The sequence below is a fragment of the Parathielavia appendiculata genome (assembly GCF_033297405.1).
Source record: "Parathielavia appendiculata strain CBS 731.68 unplaced genomic scaffold N657scaffold_14, whole genome shotgun sequence".
Lineage (NCBI taxonomy): Eukaryota > Fungi > Ascomycota > Sordariomycetes > Sordariales > Chaetomiaceae > Parathielavia > Parathielavia appendiculata.
In genome coordinates this window covers 525,330-552,723 of record NW_026944233.1, presented here as the reverse complement: position 1 = coordinate 552,723, position 27,394 = coordinate 525,330, and the positions used below count along the sequence as shown (strand labels likewise).

The 27,394-nt window shown below is 56.7% G+C and overlaps 8 protein-coding genes across 8 annotated transcripts; 3 read left to right on the top strand and 5 right to left on the bottom strand.

Annotated features, from left to right (window-relative positions):
* Positions 1-433: 433 nt before the first annotated feature.
* N657DRAFT_148252 (uncharacterized protein) lies at positions 434-2,735 on the bottom strand. The gene has a single exon (XM_062785956.1). It carries the CDS (start codon positions 2,604-2,606, stop codon positions 909-911), a length of 1,698 nt encoding a protein of 565 aa, XP_062644702.1. The 5' UTR covers positions 2,607-2,735; the 3' UTR covers positions 434-908.
* On the bottom strand, positions 2,736-4,480 carry N657DRAFT_148253 (uncharacterized protein). Its single transcript, XM_062785957.1, has one exon. It carries the CDS (start codon positions 4,244-4,246, stop codon positions 2,864-2,866), a length of 1,383 nt encoding a protein of 460 aa, XP_062644701.1. The 5' UTR covers positions 4,247-4,480; the 3' UTR covers positions 2,736-2,863.
* A 401-nt stretch (positions 4,481-4,881) lies between these two features.
* N657DRAFT_579199 (glycoside hydrolase family 55 protein) lies at positions 4,882-8,657 on the bottom strand (the record flags this gene model as incomplete). The annotated part of the gene is made up of 4 exons (XM_062789365.1): positions 4,882-7,306; positions 7,370-7,716; positions 7,828-8,378; positions 8,468-8,657. The coding sequence occupies 4 exons, from the start codon at positions 8,655-8,657 to the stop codon at positions 4,882-4,884; spliced, it is 3,513 nt and encodes a 1,170-aa protein (XP_062644700.1).
* An 895-nt stretch (positions 8,658-9,552) lies between these two features.
* On the top strand, positions 9,553-10,785 carry N657DRAFT_648734 (uncharacterized protein). Its single transcript, XM_062793578.1, has 2 exons — positions 9,553-9,981; positions 10,052-10,785. Exons 1-2 carry the CDS (start codon positions 9,906-9,908, stop codon positions 10,498-10,500), a joined length of 525 nt encoding a protein of 174 aa, XP_062644699.1. The 5' UTR covers positions 9,553-9,905; the 3' UTR covers positions 10,501-10,785.
* N657DRAFT_648731 (uncharacterized protein) lies at positions 10,569-12,754 on the bottom strand. The gene is made up of 2 exons (XM_062793577.1): positions 10,674-12,754; positions 10,569-10,606 (listed from the first exon to the last, which is right to left on the bottom strand). Exon 1 carries the CDS (start codon positions 12,400-12,402, stop codon positions 10,951-10,953), a length of 1,452 nt encoding a protein of 483 aa, XP_062644698.1. The 5' UTR covers positions 12,403-12,754; the 3' UTR covers positions 10,569-10,606; positions 10,674-10,950.
* A 2,087-nt stretch (positions 12,755-14,841) lies between these two features.
* Positions 14,842-15,168, top strand: N657DRAFT_559257 (uncharacterized protein; the record flags this gene model as incomplete). The annotated part of the gene is made up of 1 exon (XM_062787969.1): positions 14,842-15,168. A coding segment is annotated over one exon (327 nt), but the record flags the coding sequence as incomplete, so codon positions are not given.
* A 6,664-nt stretch (positions 15,169-21,832) lies between these two features.
* Positions 21,833-22,982, bottom strand: N657DRAFT_579191 (NAD(P)-binding protein; the record flags this gene model as incomplete). The annotated part of the gene is made up of 2 exons (XM_062789364.1): positions 21,833-21,959; positions 22,012-22,982. The coding sequence occupies 2 exons, from the start codon at positions 22,980-22,982 to the stop codon at positions 21,833-21,835; spliced, it is 1,098 nt and encodes a 365-aa protein (XP_062644696.1).
* A 1,045-nt stretch (positions 22,983-24,027) lies between these two features.
* N657DRAFT_692803 (uncharacterized protein) lies at positions 24,028-26,376 on the top strand. The gene is made up of 3 exons (XM_062797183.1): positions 24,028-24,634; positions 24,698-25,100; positions 25,167-26,376. Exons 1-3 carry the CDS (start codon positions 24,316-24,318, stop codon positions 26,101-26,103), a joined length of 1,659 nt encoding a protein of 552 aa, XP_062644695.1. The 5' UTR covers positions 24,028-24,315; the 3' UTR covers positions 26,104-26,376.
* The last annotated feature ends 1,018 nt before the right edge of the window (positions 26,377-27,394 follow it).

The window sequence follows — 27,394 nt, the reverse complement described above, 5'->3', positions numbered from 1 at the left end:
TGGAGTGACGAGAGCTGGATTGTAACGGTCCCAGGAGTATATTGCAACTAACTGGTGACGACTCTACGAGTTTGTCTCGAATGAAAAGAAAAGAAGAGAAAGAGTGAAAGATCATGCAAGACACTTGCCATCTTATACTTCGACATCCTTGGCCTGTGCGTCGACGTCGAACAAGATGGAAGTCCACCGAATCATGAGTTTTTCCTCTCGAGTCTTGGCCGAGAGTTTGCCGAGGCCTTTACGGGCCAAGCCCGTTACAAGCAAGAGCAATATCGTCAGGACCTGGAAGAAGACCAACGGCTTGGACTACTTTTTAAATGTGCTTCATCTCCAGACTTCAGCCCCATTGAAAAGGCATGGCAGGGGCCAAAAGAGTATGTAAAGAAGAGGCGTTGTTGGGAGGATAACTTGGTCAAGGAGCTTGCCGAGGAAGGCTGGGCCGCAGTCAAACAGGAAACTATCAACGGTTGGGTGGATGAGATCCCTCAAATCTTCAAGGAATGTTTAGAATTAGAAGGAGGGATGACAGGCAATTAGTTTGAACTGTTTGGGAGCTGTTTTGGTAGTCTTGTTCATGATGGAATTTTGGTGTGGTTGATTTTGGTGTGCCTTGTTTTTTGTTGCCATGGTGGCAGGTTCCCTTCGGCGGCGGAATGCGACAATTCTTCCGTCGGCGGCCGAAAGCCGCAGCAATCGGGCCGGCCGCTGAGCACAACCCACCGAAACGGTCGGCGACGACGGCTTCTCCTCGACCAAATCCTTCCCGTCAGGCATCAAACTGCTTCACAGTGCGGCACACGCCACTGTCGAGTATGAACACTTCCACTCCAAGTTACAGTAAGGAAGAGAAGGAGAAGAGAGAGGAAAGAAAAGAAAGGAAAAGAAGAAAAGATAGTCGCCTCACACCATCACGACTCCAGCACCGGCACCGTCTCATTCACCCACCGCCCCATTCCCAGCTCCAAGCGCCGCTCCCGCGGCTTCAACAACGTCCGACAAAGCCCATCGTACCCAGCCCAGTCACTATCGACACAAAGCGCAATCAACCGCCCCGCGACCTGGCACGGGCGGAACTGGTCCCCGCCCTCCTGGCCCAGGTACATAACATACCTACGCCCAGCGCCCGAGACATACACCACCGTCGACAAGCCGTTTTCCCACGACGTAACCCTGCCGGTCCCGCAATCAAACTCCCCACCAGACTGGTCAATCAGACAGTCCGGCGAGAGGATGGTCAGGCACTTTATGGAGCGCGAGCACATGAGCTCGCCGTTCTCGTAGACGGACAGCATGACCTCGGTGTCGATCGGGTGCATCTCAATGCGGATCAAAGCCAAGACGCAGGATACCCGCTCCGCCCGCGCGCAGAAGCCCTGCTGGCAATCGGTGTACACGGTGCAGCCGCCTGTCTCGTGACCGCCGCAGCCCCAGGGGATGTCTTGGCGTTTATTGAGGGCGAATGGGGCGAGTTCGAGGTCGAGGACGGAAGTGGTGTTGTCGGTGCTGATGCCGTTGTTGTCAGCTACCGCCGCTGCCGGGACAAGGTCGTCGAGAGTCGCGTCTTCTGGTATTAGTACGGGCTCTAATGGCACTGTTGGCTTTTGTTGTTGTTGTTGCTGCTGCTGCTGTGGTTGGTCGCGGCGCTGGAAGAAGCGGCCACCGACCGCTTGAGCCGCCGCCGGCGGAGTGGGTGTGGGCGTAGGCGGGGAAGGCGGCGGCGTCAAGCGCGCCTCGACAGTCCGCTGTTTCAGCGCACACAGCGTTACCTGAGTTGTCCGCAGGCAGGTGGGGAAATCGGGCGGGCACCGGGGCGTGCCGATGGTGGGCCAGGCTGGGCACGGCGCGTGCGTCGGGATGCAGATTCTGCCGGTAACGCACACGGATCGCCCGCCGCTGCCGTTGCAGACGGTCGTCGGCGTGTACGTCGCGCACCCGGGCCCGCTGTACGGCCCATCCTCGTCGAGCGGTGGTAGCGTTGGTGTCGCGCACGAGCTGGACGGGACGCACACGGATCGCCCGCCACTGCCGTTGCACACGGTCGTGGTTGTGTACGAGGCGCACGACGTACTGCTCGGCGTGGGCAGGGAGCGCGTCGGCGTTGCCGTTGTCCTCCTCGTCGGCTGGTGCGCCGGGTCCTCCGGGTCCCAGCGATCCGGCGGGAAACCCGTCGGCTGTGGCACACAGTAGTAGCCCCTGCAGAGTGTGCCGCAGCCGGGGGATCCCGGGACGCACGTCGGCGACGCCGGACCCGGTCTGAAGGTGATGGGGTCGCCGATGGCGCCTGGCCCGCGGCCGCCGCCGTTGCCCGGTCGCACGACGCACACGCCGGCACGCCTGGCAAGCCTCTGCGATGGTGTTCCCGGCTGCGAGCACCCGGCGCCGAAGGGCTCTAAGTCCTCGATCTTGCCACGTGGGCAGCTGGGGTGCGCGTCCGGATTGACCAGGCAGTTCTCGCCGCTGTGTGTGCCGGACCATATGAAGGGGACTTTGTCGAGATTCCGGTGGTCGGCGGGGAAGTTGTACTCCGCGTCCTCCTCGTCGTCGAAGAAGACCTGCGACTTGTCGAGACCTAGGGCGAGGTCCTCGTCCAGGATCACCCGTTGCATGTAGCGCAGCAGCTTCTTCACGTTGGCGGGCTTCTTAAGCTCCTCTCCCCACCCGTTGGCGATGTTGGGGAGACTGCGCCAGTAGGCCACCAGGCCTGCGACCAGGGGAGTTGCTGTTTATCGAGTTAGCTGCCATGACCTTTCACTCTGCTTGGAAACAAGGATGGGGAATGAAGAGGCAGAGGAAGAATGGATTCAGCTGAGACGACGAACCAAACGAATTGCCGAACCCTCCCCAAACGATGGCATCAGGGGTATCAGCCAGATACAGCTGGAATGCCGGGGCCATGACCAGCCAGTCGGCGTACGGACTGTGCGCGGCGAGCCGTCCCGTGGCGTCGACGCCGCCGACGACCACCATGCTCTCGATCGTTCTCCCGGCCCCGGATCCGGGGTCGGCAAAGAGGAGCGGGAGGCCGGTGAAGTCGTCGCCCAGCTCGACAGCTTTGTTGTGGGCGGTCGTGATGATGGTCACATCCAGGTCCTCGAGGGCTTTGAGAATCTCGTCTATTTAATTGCAAACCGTCAGCGTTGAGACCATGGTGGCTTTGGCAAGAAAAGGTGGATGAGGGAAAAAGGGGGTAGCACTTACATAACCTTCTCACAAAGATTGGCCTAATCACGGCGAAGTGGGTGGCGCGGGTGTTCACGTACGACCAGGATGCGATGACTTTGCCTCTCTGGCTGGGATCTGCGGCATATATCCTCTTGACCTCGTTATACACGCGGATCCAGCCCTCGATGTGGCGCTCATGGATCTGGTTATACCCGTCCGCGGGCGGGCTGCGGCGGTCCGTGACGACAATGACGTCGGCCCTCTTGGCCATGCCGAGTTGCCAGCCGGTAACCTTGCTGATGACGGGCGTGCCGTGGCTGACGCTGGGCGGGGCGTTGAACTGGTCTCCGCCCCAGTCGAACTCGGGCAGCCTGCGGATCGCCGGTCGCGAGAAGGGCTCGCCGTTGATGAAGAAATCATCGGAGAATTCTGGGTTCTGGTCCCAGAAGTCGTCCTCGAGCACGAAGATGGTCTGGCCCGCGCCAAACGACTCGTCGGCAGCGTAGTACATGTCGTGGCCCACGTCTCTGCTGTTCTCCCTGCCGGGCCTCCATTCGGCGTCCCATTTCTCGCCGGGCCCCACCTCGATCTGAGAAAGCTCCCAGAAAGGTGTGGATATCTCAAATACATCCCTGCGCTGTATGTTCGACCTCTTTGTAGAGCTGTCGTCCGAGTCGTTCGAGTCGTCATCGTCCGGCTCGGGCGGAGGGCCGTGCATATTATTGCTGTAGATTCCGTACGCGTCGGCGACCTCGAGTGTCATACCCTTGAGATCGGCGATGTGGCAGAGCTTCATGTTGGGTACGAAGAAGAGGACGACCCAGTCGCCGCCGCCATTGCCGTCCCAACTCTGTGCCTTGACCTCCTTGTAGTCGCCGTAGTTGGGGCGCCCGGGCATATCCGGGTCGTTGCTGGTGAGGTAGTTCTTGATTGTGGCGACGTCGTCGGCATCACCGGGATACCGGAGCCAGATCATGGCGTGGTCACGGCCATCCGGCGGGGCGGCCCTCTTTGCCACTTTTTTGTTCTTTTTCTTGGTTGCCGCCCGGATGGTGTTGTTGTTCTTCGGGTTGTTGCCGGTCATGACGGGGGAGGCAGGCTCAGCAGTGGCAGCAGCAACTATCACGGGCGGGGCGGTGCGCGCGGCGATGGGGCTGCATGACCTGCCGCGGGTGCTGGTGGTGTCGTAGTCGCCGTCGGTCAGCACGCAGCCCCGGATCGTGTCGCACGTCGTTGTCGCCGACGACGTGATTGTGCTAGTCGTTCCGTCCCTTACTGTCGTCGAGATGAAGGTCGACGTGCTGCAGATCTCGGCCTCCTGAGTCTCGCAGTTGGTGGGCTGGGCCGTCGGGAAAGTTGGCTTGCCGTCTCTGCCGATCCTGTTTACATGCGCACGCCAGTTAGCTTAGTATCAGGGGAAGGCAAGTGGTGGGGGGTGTATAAAGGCTAGGTGCGCGTGCTTCCCATCAAGGAAGCCGGTTTCCGTTTTGGTAACACAAGACAAAGGTGCGAGAAACGGGATGGTGGTTAGGTAGTAAATGAGATCAATGCCTACGTGATGCGCGGCCACGGTCCCGGCAGCGTTCCCCTGACTGTGACACCCGGCGGCCATCTGATGGGCGGCGGGCCGATGATGACGACGGGGCCAGGAAAGTTCCAACGCCAGCCTCGGATCTTGATATTGCCCCAGTCGATGCAGATCTGCGGACAGACAGTGAGTCAGCCTAAAGATTCAAAAAAGAAACAAGAAGGCTGGAAATGATGGCTCACGAAGAAGAACCACAGCCGGCACGACGACGTCTCATCATCGTCGTCTTCCTCTCCATCTTCCTCCTCCCACACGAGCTCATAGCCCGGCGGGAACTCGGTCACGGTCGGGGTGGGCTCCGACACGCCGGTCCAGCGCGTGCAGCCGAGCGTGAAGTCGACCGTGGTGGGCTCGTCGATCTCAATCGTCGTCGTGGCAGGGCAGTCCCAGCGCAGCGTCGTGCCGCCCTGGGCCTCGTCACAGCCGTTCAGCGTGATCACGGCGTCGTGCTCGGGCACATAGTGCGTGTTGGGCGGGCACGTGAAGAAGACGCCGGGCGAGGTGTAGGTCGAGTCCGGGAATGTCACGGTGTAGGGGGGCCGGGTCCCGCCACCAGAGGTAGTTCTGCTGCGCGAGGTTGCCGTCGACCCATTACCGCCATCGCGGCCCCCCGGCCAGGTCATGATCTGCGGCCACGGCGGGAGCGTGACATTGCGCGTCGTCACCACGCCGTTGGGTTTGGTGACGGGTATGCCGACATTCGGGAACGTCACGCTCGGAGTGACCCAGAATGGAGCGCCCGGGGTCTCGCCGCGCGTAACGTTGTGGTTGGACACGGGCAGCACGTCGGTCACGACGGTGCCGATGGTGATGGTGACGACGGTCGTCGTCACGATGAAGGTGCCGCCCTGCGATGCGCCGACCTCGAGTTCGGTGGTGTAGGGTGGCACCGCGATGGTCGTCGGGCTGCGCAGCGATGTGTGCGGCATGACGAAGACGCACGGCGGCGACGCACACTGCGCTGTGTGCCCCGTGTACACCTCAGGTCCGATGTATACTACCTCGCCGCTGGGCTCGCCGTCCTCGGGGAACCACAGGCTGATCTCGCTGGTGTAGCCCTGCTGGTTGCCGTCGGAGAGCTGGATGCTGCTCTCTTCGGTGTTACCCGTGCCAATCTCCTCGACGCCCTTGGAGAAGATGTTGAAGATGGACACGTCCTTGGACCCGCGTACCTCCATGATCCGCTGCTGGCAGTTCTCAGTCTTGAGGCACGCCTGCCCGTAGTTGTTGAACCACGAGTACAGCCCCGCACTGTGCAGCATGATACCCTCTGAGTCAATGATGCGCAAGCCCCACGCCATCTCGCACGTCTCCTTGGTGCAGTCGGCCCAGTCCGGGTCGCCGGGGAACACGCCCAGCGCCGCCTCCATGGGCGACGGCGAGACGGGCTTGGGCTGGAAGTAGGGGGACTCAGTCTGGATGTGGCCCAGGTAGACGTTCTTGGCCCCAAGCATCTCGTACTGGTAGAAGATAACGTGCTCGCTGCCAGACCCATAAATCCACACCGGGCCCTGCGACTCGATCAGCACGCCGCGCGCGCCAAACAGCGAGATCTGCGACTTGGATGAGTCCAGCTCCCAGTACAGCGACATGTCGTTATCGTGGTCGGCGACCCAGGCCCAGAAGTTCTCAAAGTAGCCGCTCGCCTGCTTGGTGACGTGCAGCAGCATAGAGACGCAGATGCACACGTCGTTTTCGCTGAACTTGGGGCACGTCGCGATGTCCAGGTCGGTCCCGATGCCGCCGCCAACACGGATGTGCGAGTCCCACAGCGCCGCGGCGCCCTGGGAGCTTTCGTGCACGTTCCACTCCATCATGATGGCGCCCGCCGTCGGGCCTTTGACGGTGAACAGCATGTCGACGATCTCCATGGTGCCCACGTCGCCCTCCTCGCCGACGCGCACCACGACCTTGGGGTTGGCCATGTCGCCGAAGTAGCTGCCCGTGGCCTGGATCTGCGACCAGCCGGTCCCCTGGATCCGGGATCCGGTCGGGAACGTCACGGTGCCCTGCACCGAGTAGATGCCCGCGGGGAAGTAGGCGACCTTGCCGGCCGCGACGGCCTGCTGCAGGAACGCGTTGATGGCGGCCGTATTGTCTCCCGTGGCATCGTTGCGGCAGCCGTTTTCCGTGGCGATGAGAAACGCTGACGCCGGCAGGTCCTCGTACTGCGGTCGCAGGCGCGTAAAGAGCTTGCCCTCCCCGTCGAGCAGTGGCTCGGGCTTCGTGGGCCGGTTCTCGACGTGGCCCGTCACGCGCTCCCCCTGGCCACCGATGTAGCGGCGACCGTGGGCCCACAGGCCAACGGTGGTGGTACCGCCAGGAAGAAGTGTCTCGCCGCCCTCGACGATCACAATGGCGCCGACATTGTTGAAGGCCGTGTTGTCGATGACAACATTGGGCGGCGCGGTGGCGTGGTTGTTGGTCAGCACGCCGATGGGCACATTGCTCACGGTCGAGTCGATGATGGACACGGAGCCGATGCCCTGGCCGTCGATGCCGCCGCGACCGCTAATGTTGAAGGCGATACTGCCGCCCTCAATGTCGATCTTGTGCCTTATTTTGTCCAACAACATCAGTCAGAAATTCCCTAACCGGCCAAGTCCTGATTCCACGTACCAGTTGAAGCCCCAGTCCCACACCATCTGGATCGCCGTGATACAGTTCCGGAACTTAAGCGACGTGGCCGTGTACTGCTGCGAACCGACGCGCCAGCCGATGGCGCCGCCCTCAAACACCAGGTCCGACACGAAGCCGCCGGAACCGTTCTCGGTGAAGATACCAACGTGGGTGGGCGGCGCGCCAGAGGGGCCTGCCGTGGGCATGCGGAACCGCAGGTTCTGCAGACTGCAGGCCTGGCTGACCTGCCAGTGAATCCCCGTGGGCACCAGCTTCTGCCCGTGCTCGTCCGTGGCCGCGGGCATCTCCCTAAGGTCAAAGATAAAGTTGCGGATTTGGCGGAAGAACTGGGCCAACAACGTCAGTTTGTTTGGGGCTTTTTGGGAGCAAATGCGCAGTCTAGGGGAGGATGGCGCCCGAGACAGCTAAAGGGGTACAAACAAAGAAATTTGTTGTACCTGGTTCTGGTTGATGTACCAGTTGACGCCAGTGCCGTCGGGCTGCGCGCGGTTGGGCACGTAGGGGTCGACGTCGATGAGCGCAATGCCCGTGAACTCGTCGCAGCCCTTGATGATAGGCCTGTCGTGCGGGTCGCCGACGAACTGCGTCAGGTAGTATTGGATGATGGGCGTGCAGACCTTGTACGTCCCGGGTGGGAAGTAGATGAGCGCGCCAAGGACAAACGTGTTTCCGCACTCCTCGCCGCACCGGTTGCCGTCGACGATGGCGGCATTGATGGCCTCTTCGGTGTTGGTGGCGCCCGTGTTGTCGGCGCCGTAGTCCAGCACGTTTCGATAAAAGACATAGCCATCTCCGGCATGGGGAGCCTTGCCTAGCGGCCCTAACGTGGGGAGCCAGAAGCTGCCCCCCTGGCGGCCTTTTAGCGTGCTGCGGTTGGTGTGTGTTACAGTGGAGTTTGGAACGAGACCAGCCGCCTTCCTCTCGGCAAGCTTCCTCATGTAGTTCTCGAAGCTGCCGGACTCGCGCCAGACGGGGCCATTGTATTGTCCTGCATCGCACGTCAGCCTCGCCGTCATATGCAAACGAACGAAGGAGAACTCGGAGAAGAAGAGACAAACAACTGGATAAAACTCATACCTTTGTTGGGAGCAACGCCTCGCTTGTTGCCCGTATTGTCCACCATGTACTCGGGTGTCTCAGGGGGTGCGTGCTGGAACTCCGGCGGGAAGGACGCGACACGCGCCGGGCCCTCAAGCGCTTCCCATTGATTGTCGACTTGGGCGAGGGAAATGGTGGTACTACCGAGTAGCACCACCAGGGAGACCATCAGTCTCCTGAGGGACGCCATCATCGTGGTGTTCTGGCTGGGCCTTGATAAGGTACCCGCAGAGACCACGAGGGCAGAACGAATGTTGGAAAAGAAGAGCGAGCAACTGAAGTGGCTCTGGTGAGGCATTGAGGTCAGAGCACCAACGACAACAGAACGTACCTACTTCTGCATATTAATATATGCCACGGAACACTGCCGCACTTCGTCCCTCTGTGAGTCTGTTCCCCTGACCCCCAAGGTGTGGAAGTGTGTTATCCCCAGCATGGGTCGGTCATCTCTCTTCCTCGTACTATTTGCTGGACAGGGCAGTACGGAGTAGGCGAAAGATGCTCTGCTTGTGACCACGCCAGGTACCTTGCAGACGCCAAGTGTTGGCCGTCGGGAACACCAACTGCTACGTAGAAACATCACCAGGACCGCTTGTGCGGACGAATCTCGGCCGAGTACCTAGTTCTATAAGCCCGAAGGTAACTCTATAGCCCGCCCCAGTATGTCAGCCTGGCCCCCAGGTGTCAGCGAAGGAATCAATACACGCGGCACGGCGTCAGCGTACCAATGTGACGAATTGTCTTTGTCACGCATAGCCCCGGCCACCCATCGGCAACATGGGACTTGGTAGGGTGTAGAGAGTCGGTGTTGACGTGAGACGGTGAGGACTACCTTATATCTTGGGCGGCACAGCGACTTGAGTGGTACGTGCGGTGCCATTCTGGCTCCCGCTGAGCCTTCCTTGGACAGCATTGAGCCTATTTCGCCGGGAAACTGTCGCTCGATCAGGCAGGTGCACGGTCAGCCTTGCAGCGCAGCTCCGAGTCGCCTTGCAGGCAGGAACACTCGGGCTTTGCAACTCGGGCTTTGCAGGAAAATATTGATGCAGCAGCTTCCTTCTTTCTTGGCTATGCATATGCTCGGTCGCCGGCCCGGTGCCTGGACTCCAAAATTTTGCTTTGTGAAGTTCTCTTCCCATGCGTGATGATGTTACATCTCGAGCTCATTGCATCTGCCATGTGACTCCAGGCCGCCGGTGGCCCTCGTCCGTTCGGTCCCGACTCTGCCGGAGCTCGCTTGCACCGATAAGAAGGGGATGGCGCGGAAGTCTATAAAAGCACGGTGGTGAACTCGCTCGAATTCACATACCGCTTCCACAGACTTTCGCCCTCAACCGCTTCAGTCCTCTCTTGCGCTAATCCAGTCGCCACTTGTCGTACTCCCCGAAGCTTGGACGACAAGCAACATCACCTCAGAATGCGGCCCTCTCAGGTGCTCGGCGCTTTCGCCATGGCCGGCGGTGTCTCTGGTGCCGCTGTGAACAAAAGGACTTGTAAGCGACCTCGTGCATGACGCGAATAGCAGCAGCCGAGCTGACCGTGGCCCTTGCCCACTCTGCACAGGCTTCTTCCCCGAGCCGGAGCGCCGCATCTGCTACTCGGAGCCGGGCGGCACGCCGCAGAATCTCGACCTGCGCGAGGTCAACTTCGTTGCCCAGTACTTACGCGCGTACGAGCAGCAGCAGCTCTCGCAGGGCGGGTCGCCGTTCTGGAAGATGCCGCTCCCCGAGGCCGACAACTGCGGCGAGTGGCAGGTGACGAGCAAGGGGCGCACCTGGGTCATGGCCAAGCTCGTCGGCGATGAGCAGGCCGGCGTGCTGTTCTCCGACATCGCCAACACCATCGACGGCCTCAACCTGGCCGACCCGTCCAAGGCGCTGCTCAACTGCAGCACCGCCGGCGGGCAGATGGCCACCATCGTCGACGACACCAACCCCTACTACCAGACCCAGCTGTTCGACGGCTTTACCAACAAGGGCATCATCATCAAGCTCGTCAAAAGCCCCTCGTGAAGTGCATCCGGTCTGTGATCAAAATCTGGGCAGGGCTGTCGGGTTGGTGGGAGCAAGAACTTGAATGACTGCTATGAACATGCCTTTCGCCACCTCGGCCGGCGTCCTGTAGCCATCTCGTTGTGTTAGTACGGATAGTCAATAATACATCGTACTGCTGATGGCATTCTAACCTGACGGTACCAAACTGGTGGGGAATATCTTGTCGGAACGAAGCCGCCTTGATGGCTGCATTCAACGGACCTCGGTAGTTGATTGGTGCCAGCACCGCAACCCCTCTTCCTTACCTACGATACTTAGTCCTCTCCCATGCCGATCAACAGCATGGTCAATCAAGCACTTTACCACCTTTCAATCCAATCCATTGCTTTGATTCAGAATAACTTCTTCCAGCGCATATCTCAGCGGTCATCGCCCTGCAGGTTCCAACATATCTCACCTCATCACCCCTCACCCACCCCGCGTAGCGTTTGCCCTGCGACTCGGCCTTGTCGGCTTCGGCTGCGCCAACCGTGCCTTGTCGTAGAATTCCTGCAACTCCTCGTCAGACGGAGGCGCAGTCGTGAGCCATCCCGTCTCGTACACGGGCATGCGCGTCTTGAGCAGTTCGACGCGGCGCCGATCGTAGAACACGAACCCCAGCCAACGCCACCTGTCCATATTTACCCGCACCCAGATGCGCTGACGAGCCGTGCTTGTGCCCTCCTCCTCCTGCCCCTCCTCCCCTGGCACCACCTCTCGGCGCACTTGGTCGCCCCAGCGCTGGCAGTCCAGCCCGCCGTGCCCGTCGACCCACGCAAATGGCGGCGCCGCATCATCGTTGCCGTCCCCCTCATACACCAGTTGCGGCAGTGCGTCCTCGTGCCGGTACAGCTCGTCGCGGAGCGGGCGAAACTCGCGGGCCACGGAGTAAGACCCCGCGCTGTGGGCCGGCAGCGGGCCCGCGCGGAGGAACCGGAAGCGCGCCGTAAGAACCATGCCGGCCGGTGGTATGGCGCGAAACCTCCGAGGGCCGAGGTTGTTAGACGTGCTGTTGCTGTACGCTCGCTCGGCCTCAACCAGCGCGCTGTGCAACCCGCACAGGTCGTCGAATGCCGCGTCCCTCTTGCGGTCCCACTGTTGAGACGCCCGCTGGTCCAGGCTGGGCAGGCCCCTGAGTGGGGGGAAAGCGCGCCAGACCAACTCGCTCAGGAACGAATGCGCCTCGGCCAGCTGTTCTATCTCCCACGGTTTGAAGAGGCGGAGAAACCGGTGCATCATGGCCGTCTCGCGCGGGAGGTGCTCGCCGGCCTCGACGCGCAGCAGGCGGTCGCCGTACTCGATACGCGCCAGGACCTGGTGGCGCAGCAGGGCGCGGGCCAGCCGGCGGCGCTCGACGGGCGTCAGCGGGCCGCCGGCGTCCGGGTGGATCTTGCGCAGCTCCGGCAGCCTGGATTCGGCAAACTCGTCGACGAGGAATTGCACGCTGCGGTTGAGCCGGGAGAGTTGGATGACAGCAGCGGTGGGCAGGGCGATCGCCGAGGATAGCGCGCCATCGGCGCCGTGGGGGAGCGCCTCGTATCGGCGGATGACGCGCTCACACTCGTCCAGATAGGTCGGGCCCCGGTAGTTGAGCCTGGTGGGCGTCAGTAGCAAAGCGGCGGCAGCGTCGCGCAGCGCGGCGCCCAGGTCGTTAGTCACGATGCTGAGCAGCACCTCCCGCTTTGCCGACACGAAGATCTGGTAGAGCCTGGGTGAGGCGCTGATGAGCGAGCGGAGGTCCGCCGTGGAATGCGCAGCCGACAAGATTGCCACGAGCACCTCGGTAGGCAAAGACTCGAGAGTCAAGCTCCGGTTCGGGTCCTGCATCTGCTCCTGCTCCTGCTCCAGATGCCCGCACGTGTCGAGGCCCACCCGATCCATCGTACAAAAGTCAGATTGAAACGCGCTTAATGCGCACGGCAGCACGCCAGATTGCCGTTATTCATGTGAGAAAGGCAACACTCTCAATTCCGCTTAACTCAAGAAGAAGCTAAAGGCAAAGAGAGAGAGTATGGGTGTTTTGGGGGGGGGAAGCTTGCAAATTGATGGGCAAACCGCCGTCAATGATCAATCTGCACAGCTGACGTTGATGACTCAGCAGTTCGACCCAAACCCTTTTCCGATATTTTCCAGACGATATCCCGTTCGCGTTCCCAATTCATGGCCGCCTCCGTAACAACCACAAGCGGCGCCGGCGATGGAGGCCAGAATGCATCGCCAGTCCTACTTCGCTTTACACCCATCAAGTCCTCCAAAAACGCGTCCTAGCGTCGTGTTGGCACCCGGTGGGTTGCCCCACTGTTCCACGTGTGCCAAGCCAGCGTTCCTTACAAATCAAACTTCAAATCAAATTCAAATCAAATCAAATCAATCAAATTAAGGTAACTTAGTCATATTGTAAAGTTGCCATTTCGGGTTAATGCCGGGCGTCAATACATTGTATTGTACTGTATGTATTGTATGAAAAACCACTATTGATCATCACCATCTTTCTATTGTCTCTGCATGTTCATCAGATCCAGAGACTCGCTGGTACTCGACGGTTTACACTAGCTGCCCGGAAGCATATCAGCAGGGCCAGGGCCTATTCTTTTTTGAGTAGGCCAAACCGCGTTGTTCCCACCATCTTCACTAGTCACTGTCCAAGGGCTTAGACCGCTAACCCATGAGAAAACCATGATCCGGCTGTCGGAGTGGGAGTCGCTCAAATACATGGTCTGAAGTATACCTATTGTACCTTATCCTGGACTGGATCCCTCTATTTCTTCCGGGCGACCCCACAACACTCTGTCAGACAGCCAATCCAACCTGCGTTCAGTGCCTTCAATTGATACCAGAGCTGCCAATGAACTTTGCCTACCTTATTCAAGCCTGTAACTGTCGCCAATCCAGCAGACTCAAGAACTGGCCGGGCCGTCGTCGGAGGAGTGAATCTGCCTATGATGACTGCATTAAGCAGACAACTTGGGGGCCAATTCCTACCTCATGAGAGGGGCAGGTTGCGGAGCGCTTGAGAGTGACCCCTGCTAATGGCATCGAAGCGACTGCGAACATGGCTTCCTCGGGTGGCATGTTCAGACGAAATTTGCGGGCAGAGTACTTTGTCGACGCGGGCGCGTGGCACGATGCCAATAAATCAACATGGACCATGGCTGATGAATTCGTGGGCGCACAAGTCCACCAGTCAAGTTAAGCTTCTGTACACAGTCAGCAGAGGCAACCAATAACGCTAGACATGTGCTATTGGTATTGGCAACGAAGTGACTTAAAGTTGACTGGGGGGCAGCGGCTCGCGATCCTGCGTTTCAAGGTTGCAATGAACAAGCGGTGTTACTGACATGGCACCATAGGTACATTAGTCGTTGGGGGCCGAAATGGTAGGGTACCAGGATCTCTTTACGTTCCCGCCGTCGAGGTAGTATTGTTCTCATAACATCAGCCATTATGCTGGATGAACCAGGCACCAACCTGACAATATTACGATCCAATGCTGCCGGCGCGTGCTGTACCTACCTTGGCCACCGCCAGAGACGTGATAAGTTTGCTCCGTCTCGATGGCTTGTTGCCCTAACCAACGACTCTTTGAGTAACATACAAATTGCATACGTGGTCCGTTCGGATGGTTCTTCAAGCTCAGGCTCGTTTAGAGAGATATACTGCGGTAATGCCGACGCTACATCAGGCGGGACGCCCGTGCCTTGTAATTAATTCCTTCTCCAATCAGCAAAACCGCAACCCAAAGCAAACTGCCCCGGCAGGATGTCAGCGTGATATTGAGGCGAGGCTGCACTCGCTCCATGCAGACAATATTGCTGACAGTGAACCGACCTTCCCAAATCCCCAAACACTTGTTTCTTTTGGGGTTTCTACTGCGAGCAGGGTCAACGATGTGGTGTTGAAGGTGGATATGGCCAGGGAAGTCTAGGTAGCCAGGCATCCATGGTGCCTTCTATGCCGAGGTAGTCGGATCCAAGACAGCTGAGATTGTGTATAAAGAGGGCATCATCCCTCCCCGTCGAACTACCCGAGCCTCAGCAGATCGAGAGCCAGCACCGACTCGTATCTCCTCACCTACCCATCTTCCACCTTTTCTTAAAGTCCGCGATCCTCAAACGACTCACCATGAAGTTCACGGCCCCCGGCGTCGTCCTGGCCACCATCGCCAGCATCATGGCCCCCGCCAGCGCTGCTCCCACCGAGTCCGTTACGCCTCCCGAGTCGGTTCCTGAGTCGGGCGTGGTCTGGACTCCGGGCCCGCACAAGACCAACAGCACCACCACCACCTCGAGCGGCGCCAACCGCTTCGCCATCGCCGCCATCAACGACTGCGGCGACTCGACCTTCATCAACCAGTCGTCGGGCGGCTCGCCGCTCGTCGCCGACTGCTGGCGCCTGCACGACAACATCGCCGGCGACGGCACCTGGACCGTCTGGACGTCGCAGCGCACCATCGCCACCTACGGCACCTGCGCCTTTGGCGTCTCGCCCAGGTACATCCCCGCCGAGATCGGCAACGGGGACGTCCGCGACCTCATCCGCGACTCGATCGCCCGCTTCCAGTGGTTCGACAAGGTTGGCGCCAAGGGCGTGATGCAGTGTGAGCGGCCGTTCGGAGACTGGACTGAGGTCGAGTGGGGCATCTATCACACTTAAGAGGTTGACGGCGGCGAGTGGTGATGTGGCTAAGAGGAAACGACCGACCTGGTTCGAGATGGGCAGTACGATGTAGCTTTGTTAGGTGTGTCGTCAGTTCTGGGTACCAGGTAGCCTTACCTTGGTCACTGGCCTGAACAGAGCATAGCCCAAAACACAGGACACTACCTACCTGGAAACTGGTTTTCCTCACACACTAAACCCTGGAGTGCATGCCAGTTTCTGCTTGTTTCACCCACGTGGCTCGGTTGTGACTGGAGCCCTAATCCAGGTAGCAGCACCCGCACCTTCCGGACGTGAGGCATATCTCCATCCCATCGAATCATCAACCCTGGCGACAGTCCGCTTTACACCGGTAAAAAATCACAACACATCCATACCTTACCTTGGCCTATCCACGACCTCTCAGGCCAGTAATCCCATAGACGGAACACACCAGCTGACCTCCCTCTCTTTCCAATCCTGTCCTCTCGCCACGGCGCCAGACGAACCAAGATAGCATACCCCAATCCGCACCTAGCTGATTGGCGTGCAGCTCCCAGACGTCTGGACCCAACGACGGAATCGACCCCACAATGGAATTCTGGCACCACCATCAACACCAGGATAAAAGACATCTAGCACATCCAATTCGCAAGCAATCTATACACGAATCTGATGATTCTACTCCTCTTCGGCCCGGCGAATAGTCTCTAAGCTACACACAATTATCTCCTCGGCCTCCTCGACTGCCTGGCTGTTCTGTCGTGTCTTCCTCCTTTTCTTCGTAGGGGACTTCATTGAATCTCCTTTGCCTGGATAATATCCTCGATCCTTGCAAATTGTAATTGGCATTCTCTTTTACCTTCTTACGGCCCTGTTGTCACGGGTGGGCGCAACTGACCACTGCGTAACACCCTCAAAAGAGGGACCGTGGTTCGAACTGTCCAGTCGAACCAGGAGTTGCGCACATGAACCTCACACTGTCACAACCCGTGACACCTGTGGCTCGTAAGCCTCCATTTCCTTCGTCAAGTGGTCAACCTGGGCCTTCAAAGATGTAATCTCGGCGTTCTTCGCATCTGAGGCCTTGCCTGCCTTGGCCAACAAAGTCCTTGTCAACCGTCCACTAGCTTCCATGCCCTCCCTTACACCCTGCTGGTGTCACGGCAATTGCGCCGTGCCTGCCAGGACCCACGGGTGGAACCCGGCATGTGGGAAGCACGGGCCCCTGTGGGTTGAAGATCCTGCACCTCGCTGCCGCGAGATCTGTTCGTAGCTCCTCGAGCTACGTCTTGACAATCAAGCCTGCCCGTACCTGACGGAATAGAGCCCAGACTGTAGCTTAGCCCGAATACAACTGCCATTAGACTATCAGCCTGTCCCGCCCGTGACACCTATAGCAATAGAGGAACCGTCGCTTGTTCACGGCAGCCGATGCTGTGAAGCTTGCTAGGGCCTTGGTAGCTTGCCGGAAGTAGTTCTTCAGAGCTGAGAAGACACTGCGGTCGAGAGGCTGAGTCTTGTGGGAGGTGTGAGCAGGCAGATAAACCAACTGAACCTTATTTAGCCAAGCTGTGGCCATGGAGTCGCCGGTTGTATGACTGGAATGCTCGTCGAGGACTAATAGCCTCCACTCGTCACCTTGAGGTTTGGTTTGTAGTAGATACACCTCCTTTAGCCACTTCAAGGCAATCTGGCTATTGCTCCAGCCCGTGAGACTGTAGTCATACTTCCAATCTGGGATGTCTGCCTCTAGTTCAGCTTTAGCAGGAAACCATTGGCCCTGAAGAGAAGCCCCGGTAAAGACCACGGTTGGCGATAATCACCGGCTGCCTGGCGATAGGGTTGAGGTTGCTGCGGGTCATATTATCGCTGGTGGTTCGCAGAGTGCGACGGCTGGAAAGCAGGCAGCCGGTGCAGCTCTGCTCGCAAAGATTGAATCGACGTGCTGGAGCGCCGACTACGTCCAGCTCTGCGCCTGCACGCAGCGGTCGGCGAAGACAGTCGTGTCCAGGGAAGGGCTCGACCTCCTAGGCCTTCGTTGCGGCCGTCGAGCGCACTTCCGCTGCGAAGGGGATTAGGCCCGTAGGGTCGGCCCCAGTTTTGGTCTGACAAACTCTTGAACGAGAAAGCGGCCGACAGCCGCTGATTGCACCATGGAAAAAAGTGGGTTGTCCAGATTGTGAGCTACCCCGCACGTCCAGTTGGAACTCAGCTGCTGCGCCTGACAGTCTGCCAAGATATGCAGGATGAGGGTCGCAAACTCGTTTGGTTGGCTAAGAATTAGATTTGCAAACGTGTTGGTGGAACTTGCGATCGCAAGGCGATGTTAGGATCACACCTCAGGAAGAATGAAAACGGAGTTAGTAAACGGAGTACAGTAGTGAAAACTGAGCACGTACGGATCCATACACGTTCCCTACCGTTTCAGTTCCTGAAACGGCAATTGCACGTGACCTAGGCGCTGCTGAGTCAGCAGTTCGACCCAAAAGAGAGTCAATCACCGGATTTCAGATTCGCGTTTTCGGGCTCCCCACATTAGCGACAGTTTCTTGTCTTCGTTGTTGTTCAAAGGGTGCTGTTTTTGGTCCTCAGAGCGACCAGTTCTGGACCCTTTTGAGCAGACAGGGAACATTTATTGGCAAAATTGGCAGAGCGCTGACTCGAAGTCTTGGGGATTGGGTGATGATTGTTGATGATGATTCAAGCTTAGAGTGCTAGCGCAGAGGGAGCTAACGGTGAGAGGATGGGAATGATGCCAGTTCTCACTCCAACGGTTGCTTGCGAGGGTCTCAACGAAGTTAGTGTAAGGTAACTTGAACTTCTCATTTAGAGACTCCAATTCCCTGCCACCACGCGCTGCCATGCCGCACGCCACGGTAGCTCAGCTGACAATTGCCAACCATGACCCGGTGCCCGCCCAGAATTGCATTGATAGCACTCATAAGTTCCAACAGGTCGACCACCTGACCTTACACGCTGACACCTAACAAAGGAGCGGACTTGATACAGTCACGTTCAGTCTCTGAGCTCCCACTTTGAATCTGGTTAATGACAGAAGGCTTATGCCTCACCCCCACTTAGTTAGTTTGTCTGAGCCCTACATGTGCCTAGTAGGGACTCGGCCACCTGCCATGGCGTCAGGGTTTAATACCCACGTGTCCCTTGACGACTCACTGTCAACTGCGGAAGATGAGGCCAAGAGAGCTGCTCAGCCACGGTGCTACTTTGTCATTGGCTGTCGGTCCAAGCGCTGAAACCATACCAAGGTGAAAGCACACCTCTAGGCCCTTTTCACCCGCGTCATCCATGATCAGTCCATATATGCAACCTTCAATGATTACACCACAAACGTTGCCACCCTAAGCCGTCCTCTTTCTTCCCGTTAAGTCTTCAATCCAACGCCTTATCCGTGCGGGCTGTCTGTTGTGACGTCGTAGAAGGGCTGGTTGTGTTGATCGGAAGCTGGCATCATCAGTTTCTCCTTTGCCTCTGTCCGCTGCCTCCTTTCCCTTGGCTTGTCCACCGGGGGTGGACTGTCCTCAATATCAGATTGGTAATGCGATTCCATCTCCTTATCCGCTTTTACCGAGCCTAACCCCTGACACTTTTCGTGTGTCAGGTCGAGCATACGAGGCAAGTCTTCGAAAAGCTTTCTCGGATCTCTGAGAAGAAGCTTGCTGTACTCAATGTGGATCTGCTCGCTTGGTGTAAAACGGGACGGTGAATCAAATTCTTGAGGAAAGCGAGGGAATCGTGGCTTTGTACATGTACAAATAGCGTGAACTTGGCTTGGGTTCGATGATGACGTGGGCGTTGATCGCTATCAGCCATCTGAAAATCGAAAGCTTTAATACGGAGAAATGCACGTATCCGGAAAGAAGTCGGAATAATTGAGGACGCGTCGATCATGTCGGAATCAGCAGGCGGAGTTTGTGCTTTGGGATAGCTTCTAGGCATCGGGTGCTGTAGCTCCCATCTCTGCTCTTAAGCCATAGCAATCATAATCGCGACGATGTAAGGGTCTTCCCTCCCCTTCGACGGCTAAATTGAGCGGATCTCTTCTCCTGGAGCTCTTCAATGGGCTCGTTGGACCTGCGGCTGGGTCTTCCGTAGATATATTTTTGCCGGCGGGACTCGAGTTCATGGGAACCGAGGTATGCCAGGATAGGTATGCCAGGATGGGGTTGTCGGTCCAGAGTAAAGGATCCCGTCGGTCCGGATGCGGGCAACGACTCGGTTCCCGACAAAGAAGCGCAAAACATTGTCGAATCGTTGCCCGTCAGCAGCGAATTAGAGCAGGGACGGCATCAGCGGACAACTACTCACCTTGAGACACAGATATCGAACGTGTCAAGCAAGTCAGCGAACGATCCCGTCATGAAATACCTAAAGCCGAACGTTCGCAGGTAGTTGGCCAACGAAGTCACTGTTGCTGGGGTTTGAGACTGCTTGCTTTGTCGTCTTTGCCTTCTCGGTACGCGCCACGGTGCCATCGACTTCGGCTGGATCGGGGTGCAATTTCTTGACGTAATGGCACCCCGAAAGACGTGGCTGGTCCATGGTCCAGTCGATGGGGCGTACGTAGAGGCGAGCGCGGCAACTTTCGCGCAGGGTAGCGTTGATTGACCCCGGTTCCGGTAGCACAGAATTCTTGGTATGAAGAACGGATGTGGAGGTTCGTTCCGGACTTGAAAAGGCAACCTCGAGCGGCGACGGGCAGCATGGCTGCTTGGTTAATTCTGCAGGTCCTGCACGGTGTCGAACAATGCGATGAACGAAGTGTTATCTTATTCAGAGAGTCCATGCAATGACAGAAAAAGACTCTGAAGCTTGTTGCGATTCCCGAGTGTGCAGTTGGTTAAGAGAGATGGGCTGCAGACGTGGAAAGGAAAGAGCAAAACGTCTTGGATATCGAGAGGTTCAAAGAATGCCTGCGCGTGGCGTGGGAGGCTATCCCACAGCCGTTGATCGATAAGCCGATGAACGGAATGCCGAACCGGCTGGCCGCAGTTAGGAAAGCCAAGGGATGGTACACAGAATATTGATGCTCTGGGCCTGGGCTTTTAACTGCGCCTATCGTTTTTCTGCCACGACTTTGCAGTGTTGAGATTTCCTGTGTTAAAGTTCACGGTAGTAATAAGTTAACTAGCGGCTTCTAGATGAACGTTAACTTCATTTTTATTAACTATATACTCCTATGGTCAAGTATTAGGCTGCCTCTTAAGTTGACCAACTGCTTTTACCTGGATCTGCCGAAAGAGGGCATTAAAACAGAGGTAGGGGGTATCTTAACTTAAGCCTTCTGTCATGGGTGGGCGCAACTGACCACTGCGTAACACCCTCAAAAGAGGGACCGTGGTTCGAACTGTCCAGTCGAACCAGGAGTTGCGCACATGAACCTCACACTGTCATTACCCGTGACACCTTCATCGTCTTTCTAAACTAGAAGAAGACGAATCAATATAGCCAGGTCGAATACGGTTCTTGTTTATAGTATTACAATCTAGAGGCCTACCTTGTCAGCTAGCTTATATTTTAGCTGTTTTTCCATTAGTAGGCTGAGAAAACTACCGCCAAGCTGTTCCCGAATCTCAGCTGACTTGAGCTATAGTATTAGACGAAGGTACTACGCCTTCCCTCCCTTTCTTTCCTTCTGCTTCGCCTTCTTTCTTTAGTTAGCTTTATTCCATTCTCGTTCCTATTTGTATCATTCCCTTTCTTTGTCTTTGGGTTTTCCTATTTCTCTTGTAGTTATCTTTTTCCCTCCTTTCGTCTTTCTTTTTGTGAGTTTTAGGTCACCTTTTCTGTCTTTTGTGTTTCCTCTTTTCTGCCAACATTTGCCGTCTTCCGTCGTCTCGGCCCTTTCGCTTTTCTATTCCTCTCCATTCTTCGAAGTGCATTAGTTCAAGATATGCTGAGATGACAGCTTCCACAGCTTCTTTCTCATCTGCAGTCAATAGCCAGGTTCGCTTCATACACGTCCACTTTGGTCCTCGGAACAAGGAGTACCTCAAAGCCAAGGGCAAAGAGGCCCAGGAAGCTATTATTTCCAACAGCGAGGATACTAATGCCTGCGTTCACATGCAATGCACCAAGTGGTTTGACCTGAATTCGACTGAGGGCAGGCGCATTGTGCCAGGTTTTGGCGCTGCTGAGATGTCACAATGCAGAGTAAAACAGCTGCGACGGAGGCAGCGACGGGCGGAGAGATTCAATCGTTGAGTTTATGAAACAGAATTGCCTTCTCTTCTCTCTTTTTTGTGCTCCTTTCTTATCTTTGGTAGTACAGGTCCAGCTCGACTGACGCTTGCCACACCGGCGGCAGATGGCCATTGGTTCGTCTGAGAGCAACATCTGAGACCTCCAGGTGAGGTCAAGGTGACACTTCCCCGGGGCGTTGGTATCGTCACCGAAGAGAACAGCAGGGACGCAGCATATATTAGACACCTGAGTCACCCCTTAATGAGGAACGGCACAGCTCTGATTAGCTTCCTTTCCTTTCCCGCCTCTTCTTGCTTATCTCTCTTTTACGACTCTCAATTTTCTCAGCCACGTTTCTCTCCTGGGTGTCCTCCTTGAATCGTTTCATGTTGTATTTATCGCTATCACTCATGTCGCTCAAGTAGTTGTCCTTCTCTTGGTTCGAAATTCATCCCTCCATCAGTCCAAAGCCTCAGCACTTGCTTTTCAGACTCTGCAGCACCTCTCGGACTCCCGCAAACTCGAGCTCCGTCATTGTTTCCTCGAACAGTGTGTTCATCAGGGCTGGCCCCTCCGGCTCATAGACGACATAATGGAATCTGGACAGTAGTCAGCTAATGAAACTTGGCAAGCAGGAACGGTGAAACGTACGGGCGAATATCCCAGTCCATGATGAAACAGCCATGCGACTCCTTGCCCTGGACAACAGCAGCATCGACATAGGTCCAAGCACCATCCTCCAACTCGCGCCCTGTAAGCGACTTAGCCATCGACATGACGGCGCCCAGTAGCCCTTTGCCTTCGCGATGTAGCTCGGTTCCCTTGCAGAAACCTGGATCAACAAGGTTCATCACCAACTCGTCCGCCGAGGGCAGGTAGTCCAGCAGCTTTACCATGAACAACATGCCCAGGATCTTGGTGCTAAAGTACCGCTCCATGGCGTCCCACGGCTGCACGGCCAGGTCGTCAAACGACGCCAAAAACGGCCTCTTGTGCCGGTTGGGCAGCTTGGCGGCATACACCCCCCCAGAGTTCACAATCGACAGCCTGCCTGGGTTCTTCCCCTCCCTGTCCCTCATCACCGGCATCAGCAGCATTGCAAGTAGGAACGTCGACAGGTAGTTCACCTGCACAACCTCGCAGTGCGCCGTCTTCCTGTTGCGCGTGAACTCGGCGGCGACCATGCCGGCGTTTAGAACGGCAATGTCCAGCCGCTTCCTGTCCGTGGACCCGCCGGCCTCGGCCGCGGCGGTACTCGAGAACTCGCCGTCCACTCTCTGGGCAAAGGCAAGGACGGAGTCGTAGTCGCTCATTTCGAGCTCCCACACCTCGACCGTTGCGCGGGGGTGCTTGGCGCGCAGCCCGGCGGCCGCCTTCTCACCCTTGGCCAGGTTGCGGACGGCGAGAATCAGGCGCGAGAGGTCAAGCGAGAGGAAGTGCTGAGCGGCTAGAAGACCCAGGCCCGTGCTGCCGCCCGTGATGATGGCGGTCTTGCCGGCGAGGGAGGTCGATGGCGTGAGAGTAAGGCGTTGCGGCTTGGTGCAGAATTGGGACTTGACGAAGATGTGGGCCGGGGATTTGTGCGGCCGCAGGGCGAGGGATCTAGACTCGATTGGAGACATGGTGGTTGTCCTGGTGAAGGTCTCAGTGGCGTTGTGGCTGAGGCTCTCTGGGGAAAATCTAGTTGAAGTCGGAGTTAATTACAACCGAGCCCTGGTTCGTTTGTTAGCGCGGCACGTGGCGGGTGCTACCTTGAGGTGAATGGAAAAATGAAAGCTAAGAGAAGTAAGAAAATCGGAAGAAAGATCAAAAGAAAGATAAGGTATAGAAGAGGACTGAAGACAGGAGTAAGAAAAGAACGGGAAGATCAAAGATGAGAGACAAAGACAAATAGGAAGATGAGAGGAAGGGAAGAAAAGCATATAAGAAAATGAAGGTGAAAGAAGATAAGAGTTGTAATTACCTATGTTGCGCTAACACACAACCCACCTCAAGTTGATTTGTATGGCTTCTGTAGTCTGCGAGTTCATTCCGAGGGGATGACAACGGGGAGGGCCGGCCAGCTTTTATAACCGCAAGGTCATTTCTGGTGGAACGCCGCACCAGCTACACTGGCGTTGTTCGACGTTTGTAAAGCCATGTCTCCGCTGTGGGCGTTGAGTCGTGGTACCGAGCAAACCTGATTCGGAGGTGATGAGCGGCTTCTGGGTCGTTATCCGCTTTGGGATATAAGTCATTGTCTTGGCTTAGTGGCTATCTGCAAAGCAGTGACCGGACATGCAGGATCTTTTAAAGCCGGGCTTGTGTGTGGGCTGGGCAAGGCTCGAGAATGACCTGCCCTAAGGGATACTGTGTAGTCAGACACTAAGGTATTTTGGACCATCCGCCAAGAACTCAAGAAAGCTCATCTTGTGAGGTCACGAAGGAGTCGCTCTGGCCGGGGTTACTCCGGAGATAAGTCCACCTCCAGCGTTGCTTACACTACGCGTGTATGGAGCTAGGGTCTAAGGTGGACCAGTAGTAGAGTCTTGGCCCATACTGGGGCGTCGATCCTTGCTTCCACCTTTCCTGAAACAGCAACTATTCGGGTCTTGGCAGCCGTGAGTTGCTCACGGGAGCTTTGTTTCAACCTCGGTCGAGCAGCTTGCACACCGACCTATGCGCTTGCCGAAATTAAGCAACACATTGTACGTTTCTCCAGCTCAGTCACACGCTGAGTTGTCCCCTGGTGTATTTCTCTCGGCTTATGCTTTCTCGGCGACATTCTTTGTGTGTTCTGTTGTTGCTCGTCGATCGCCGATATCCGAACGTTGTTGTCCATTTTGGTGTCTGGCAGAATCCAAGTCGGCAGGTCCCGGAATCCATGCTATTTCGCCGCTGCAGAGGCCCCGCACTCCGAGCTCTCGCCTTCGCACTTCCATCTCGGCACCTTTCAAATCCTGCATACCTCCGGCGATGCCAAGTCAGCAGTCTGGCACACGGACTGCGGTGCCTGGCGAGGCTCCGTTCATTATAGTGACGACGTCTTCGGCCAAACCGGACGCTGAAATCAGGAGACAGATTCGCAGTCATGTGATGCGTGGAAAGAATCGCAAACACCGCCGTCGGCGAGATGCCGATAGCCTGGGCTCATGGATCAACGGCCCGGACCATCTGCATGCCGGTGGGCAGAAGGCGGTGGGGGCAAAGGTACCCCGGCCCCTCGGAAACGACCTGACCCAGGTCAAGTTCGCCGTCCAGATGCAGCCTTACATGGTCGATCTTGCTTCTAGGTGTTCGTGCCCGAGATGCCACCGTCCTGCTTTGTTTCCTGCACTGACACGGGCGTTATGGCCAGGGTTTACTGTCATCAAGCGAAGCATATACCCAGTCGAAGCTTGTGTCCAACCCAGCGACTCGCAATGGCTCGAGTACATGACCTATGACCAAGCATATCTCCACTCAGTCCTATGCTCGACCCAAGGTTTCTTCGACTTTGTCCGCGAGGCCAAATTTGGGCCAAAGGTCATTTACTACCTCAACAAAACCTTGCAGACACTCCGAGAGCACCTCGCTGATGACGAACTGGCAACCTCCAATTCCACCATCTCCACCGTGCTGACTCTGGTAATGCTATCGGATGTGATGGACGACACCGCGGCAGCCAAGAATCACCTGCAGGGTCTGTACCAGCTGGTCAACATCCGGGGCGGCATCCTCGCGCTTCAAAATCACATGGATCTCCAAGCAAAAGTCCTACGGTAAGCGCAGCAGCCTTCTGTCAATGTCAAGCCTACTTACTTTCTTACTGACTCCCAATCTTCCAGAGCGGATCTTGGTATCGCCATCAGCACAGGGTCCAGACCCCTATTCTTCTCGGAAGGCTTCTCATGGGACCCTTATCTACTTCCTTCCAAAAACAAACAGTCAAATAAGGCGACCATTCGCAACGACAACTCACCGAACGAATCAGTCACCAAAAGCGATAACAATTCAACAACTCTTCCCCCAAATAATCTCCGCCTGCTAACCGAAACCGCCCTCCGTAATCTCGGCGTCTGTGACCCCCGCCTTCTAAACATCCTCCTCGACCTGCAAGAATTCTCCCTCGCTGCCAACCTGGCCTTCCAAACCGGCCGCAAAATCCCAGCCAAGCTATACACCGAAACCCTCGTCTCGGTCCAGTACCGCTTGCTGGCGCTGCGAGACGAAGACGACGAGCGGCAGAGTCGATCGCAGCACCAACCTCACGCCGATGAGGAGAAGCCAGATCAACGGGAAGAATCAGAGACAGGTTTTGTGGACGGCAGCAGCAGCAGTATCGCCCAGCCTGCCCGCTTGCTGCTACGGCTTGGCATGCTTGCCTTCACCACCACGACATTCTTGCAGATTAAGCAGCTGCCTATGCGGTATACTGATTTGGCGAGGCGTATGAGGGAGTGTGTGCTGGCGATGGCGCAGGCTGGTAGAGGTGAGGGGGAGGCGGAGAGGAAACCGTCATTGCCGCAGGCGGGAATGGTTGAGCTTTGGTTCTGTTTCGTGGCGAGGATATCGGTGCTTAGGTGGCCGGATGAGGAGGAGGCGCTTGTGGCAGCAACCGCGAGGGCGCTGGCTGCGTTGGGGCTGGCTGAGTCCGGGTGGGAAGAGGTCAGGGCTGTCTTGAGGGGGGTGATGTGGATTGACTGGGTGCACTCTGGGGATGGGAAGGAGTTTTGGGACACGGTAAAGATCGAAAGGGGTCTGGTGGGTGTGGAAGGGTCATGACTTTGTTTGTCAACGTGGATGTCGGCGGATAGGATGGTCAGGTGTCAGTGAGAAGTGTGTCTGCTTTGTCGTGACTGGTGATCTATGGCAGGGGTTTCTGGTCAACAACATGAAGCTGCCACGGAGACACCCGACTACAGCCAGTACACCGGAGTCATGTGGCTGCCATGTTTACAAAGTAACTAGCAGCAGGTAGGATGTAATCTGTATTTCCCCTCTCTGTTTGGTACCAGTTGACTTGCCATCTAGCTTATAAATACGAACAGCTCGCTCCCTAGATCTTGGGTGTCGAATATCTCGTTCCAGCAACGTCAAACTACTATGGCGTTCAAAAGATTCCTCACTAAAGCCTTTATCATATTGGCTGCATTTAAAATATTTCTCGAAGTTGCAATTTCAAAGTACAAAAACATCCGATCCTTACGAACTCCCTGTCATCTCGGCTCCTCCTGGCCAACTTGGCGAGCTATCACAGCATCAAAACTCACTGGAACAGGAAACGTCGCCACCAACAAAGCACAGCAGGCCCTTCATTTCTCACCACATACCCAACCTGAACAATCAACTACGAGGCCCCAAGAGCAACAACATTTTCTGGTGGTATCAACGTCTCCACCCCATCCGCGGGCACCCGGCCGGTCTCGCATACCTCTCCCCGTGCCTAGGGAGAATCTACGGCGGGAAATGGCGTTGCACGGGCGTAATGAACGACTCCAGAAATCCTATCGAGAGCATGGACTGGGATTGGAGCGGATGGTGCGACTGCGGGGACTCGCGCGTATAGAAGCAAAGGTCCTGACTGGGTTTGCTGCCATTGCGGGGGGTTTTGGGTGTGCAGGCGAGGGAATACATTAAATGCCTAAGGCGGAAGACAACGAGCATAAGCATTCTCTGAAGATTTGGGATCTGACGAGCCGGTCTCTTTAGTCTTGCTAGGCCAGCAATGATGACCACCGTGGACTGATCACTGCCACGCATGTGCCCTGAGTCACATTGCTTGCCTTTTTGCAGCCGTCATTACTGCCTACCTGGTACCGAGGGTCAATGAAATGATACATGGCACACGGCCACTATGCTGGTTTATTGGCTTCACTGCTGAGCCATCGGTGGCAGTCAGGGGCCACCTGGAAGCATTGCTCTCTCTAGGTACCTTAGTCTCCAGCGGTACAACTGAAGTCTATAAGAACCGTGGCCACTGGGTGGTCAGGAGGAGGTACCATTGAGTTGCTCTTCGGCTTCTCCAACTTTGCAGAACTCCACTCAATATGCTTCAACCGTGACCAGGCGCCAG

Excerpts from the sequence above, each read along its gene's own strand:
- N657DRAFT_148252 (XM_062785956.1), bottom strand. The coding sequence starts at position 2,606 with ATGCAACGGGTGATCCTGGACGAGGACCTCGCCCTAGGTCTCGACAAG.
- N657DRAFT_148253 (XM_062785957.1), bottom strand. The coding sequence starts at position 4,246 with ATGACCGGCAACAACCCGAAGAACAACAACACCATCCGGGCGGCAACC.
- N657DRAFT_648734 (XM_062793578.1), top strand. The coding sequence starts at position 9,906 with ATGCGGCCCTCTCAGGTGCTCGGCGCTTTCGCCATGGCCGGCGGTGTC. Across the intron at positions 9,982-10,051 it reads CGCTGTGAACAAAAGGACTT|GCTTCTTCCCCGAGCCGGAG; the intron begins GTAAGCGACCTC and ends CACTCTGCACAG.
- N657DRAFT_648731 (XM_062793577.1), bottom strand. The coding sequence starts at position 12,402 with ATGGATCGGGTGGGCCTCGACACGTGCGGGCATCTGGAGCAGGAGCAG.
- N657DRAFT_692803 (XM_062797183.1), top strand. The coding sequence starts at position 24,316 with ATGCCAAGTCAGCAGTCTGGCACACGGACTGCGGTGCCTGGCGAGGCT. Across the intron at positions 24,635-24,697 it reads GGTCGATCTTGCTTCTAGGT|GGTTTACTGTCATCAAGCGA; the intron begins GTTCGTGCCCGA and ends CGTTATGGCCAG. Across the intron at positions 25,101-25,166 it reads CTCCAAGCAAAAGTCCTACG|AGCGGATCTTGGTATCGCCA; the intron begins GTAAGCGCAGCA and ends CCAATCTTCCAG.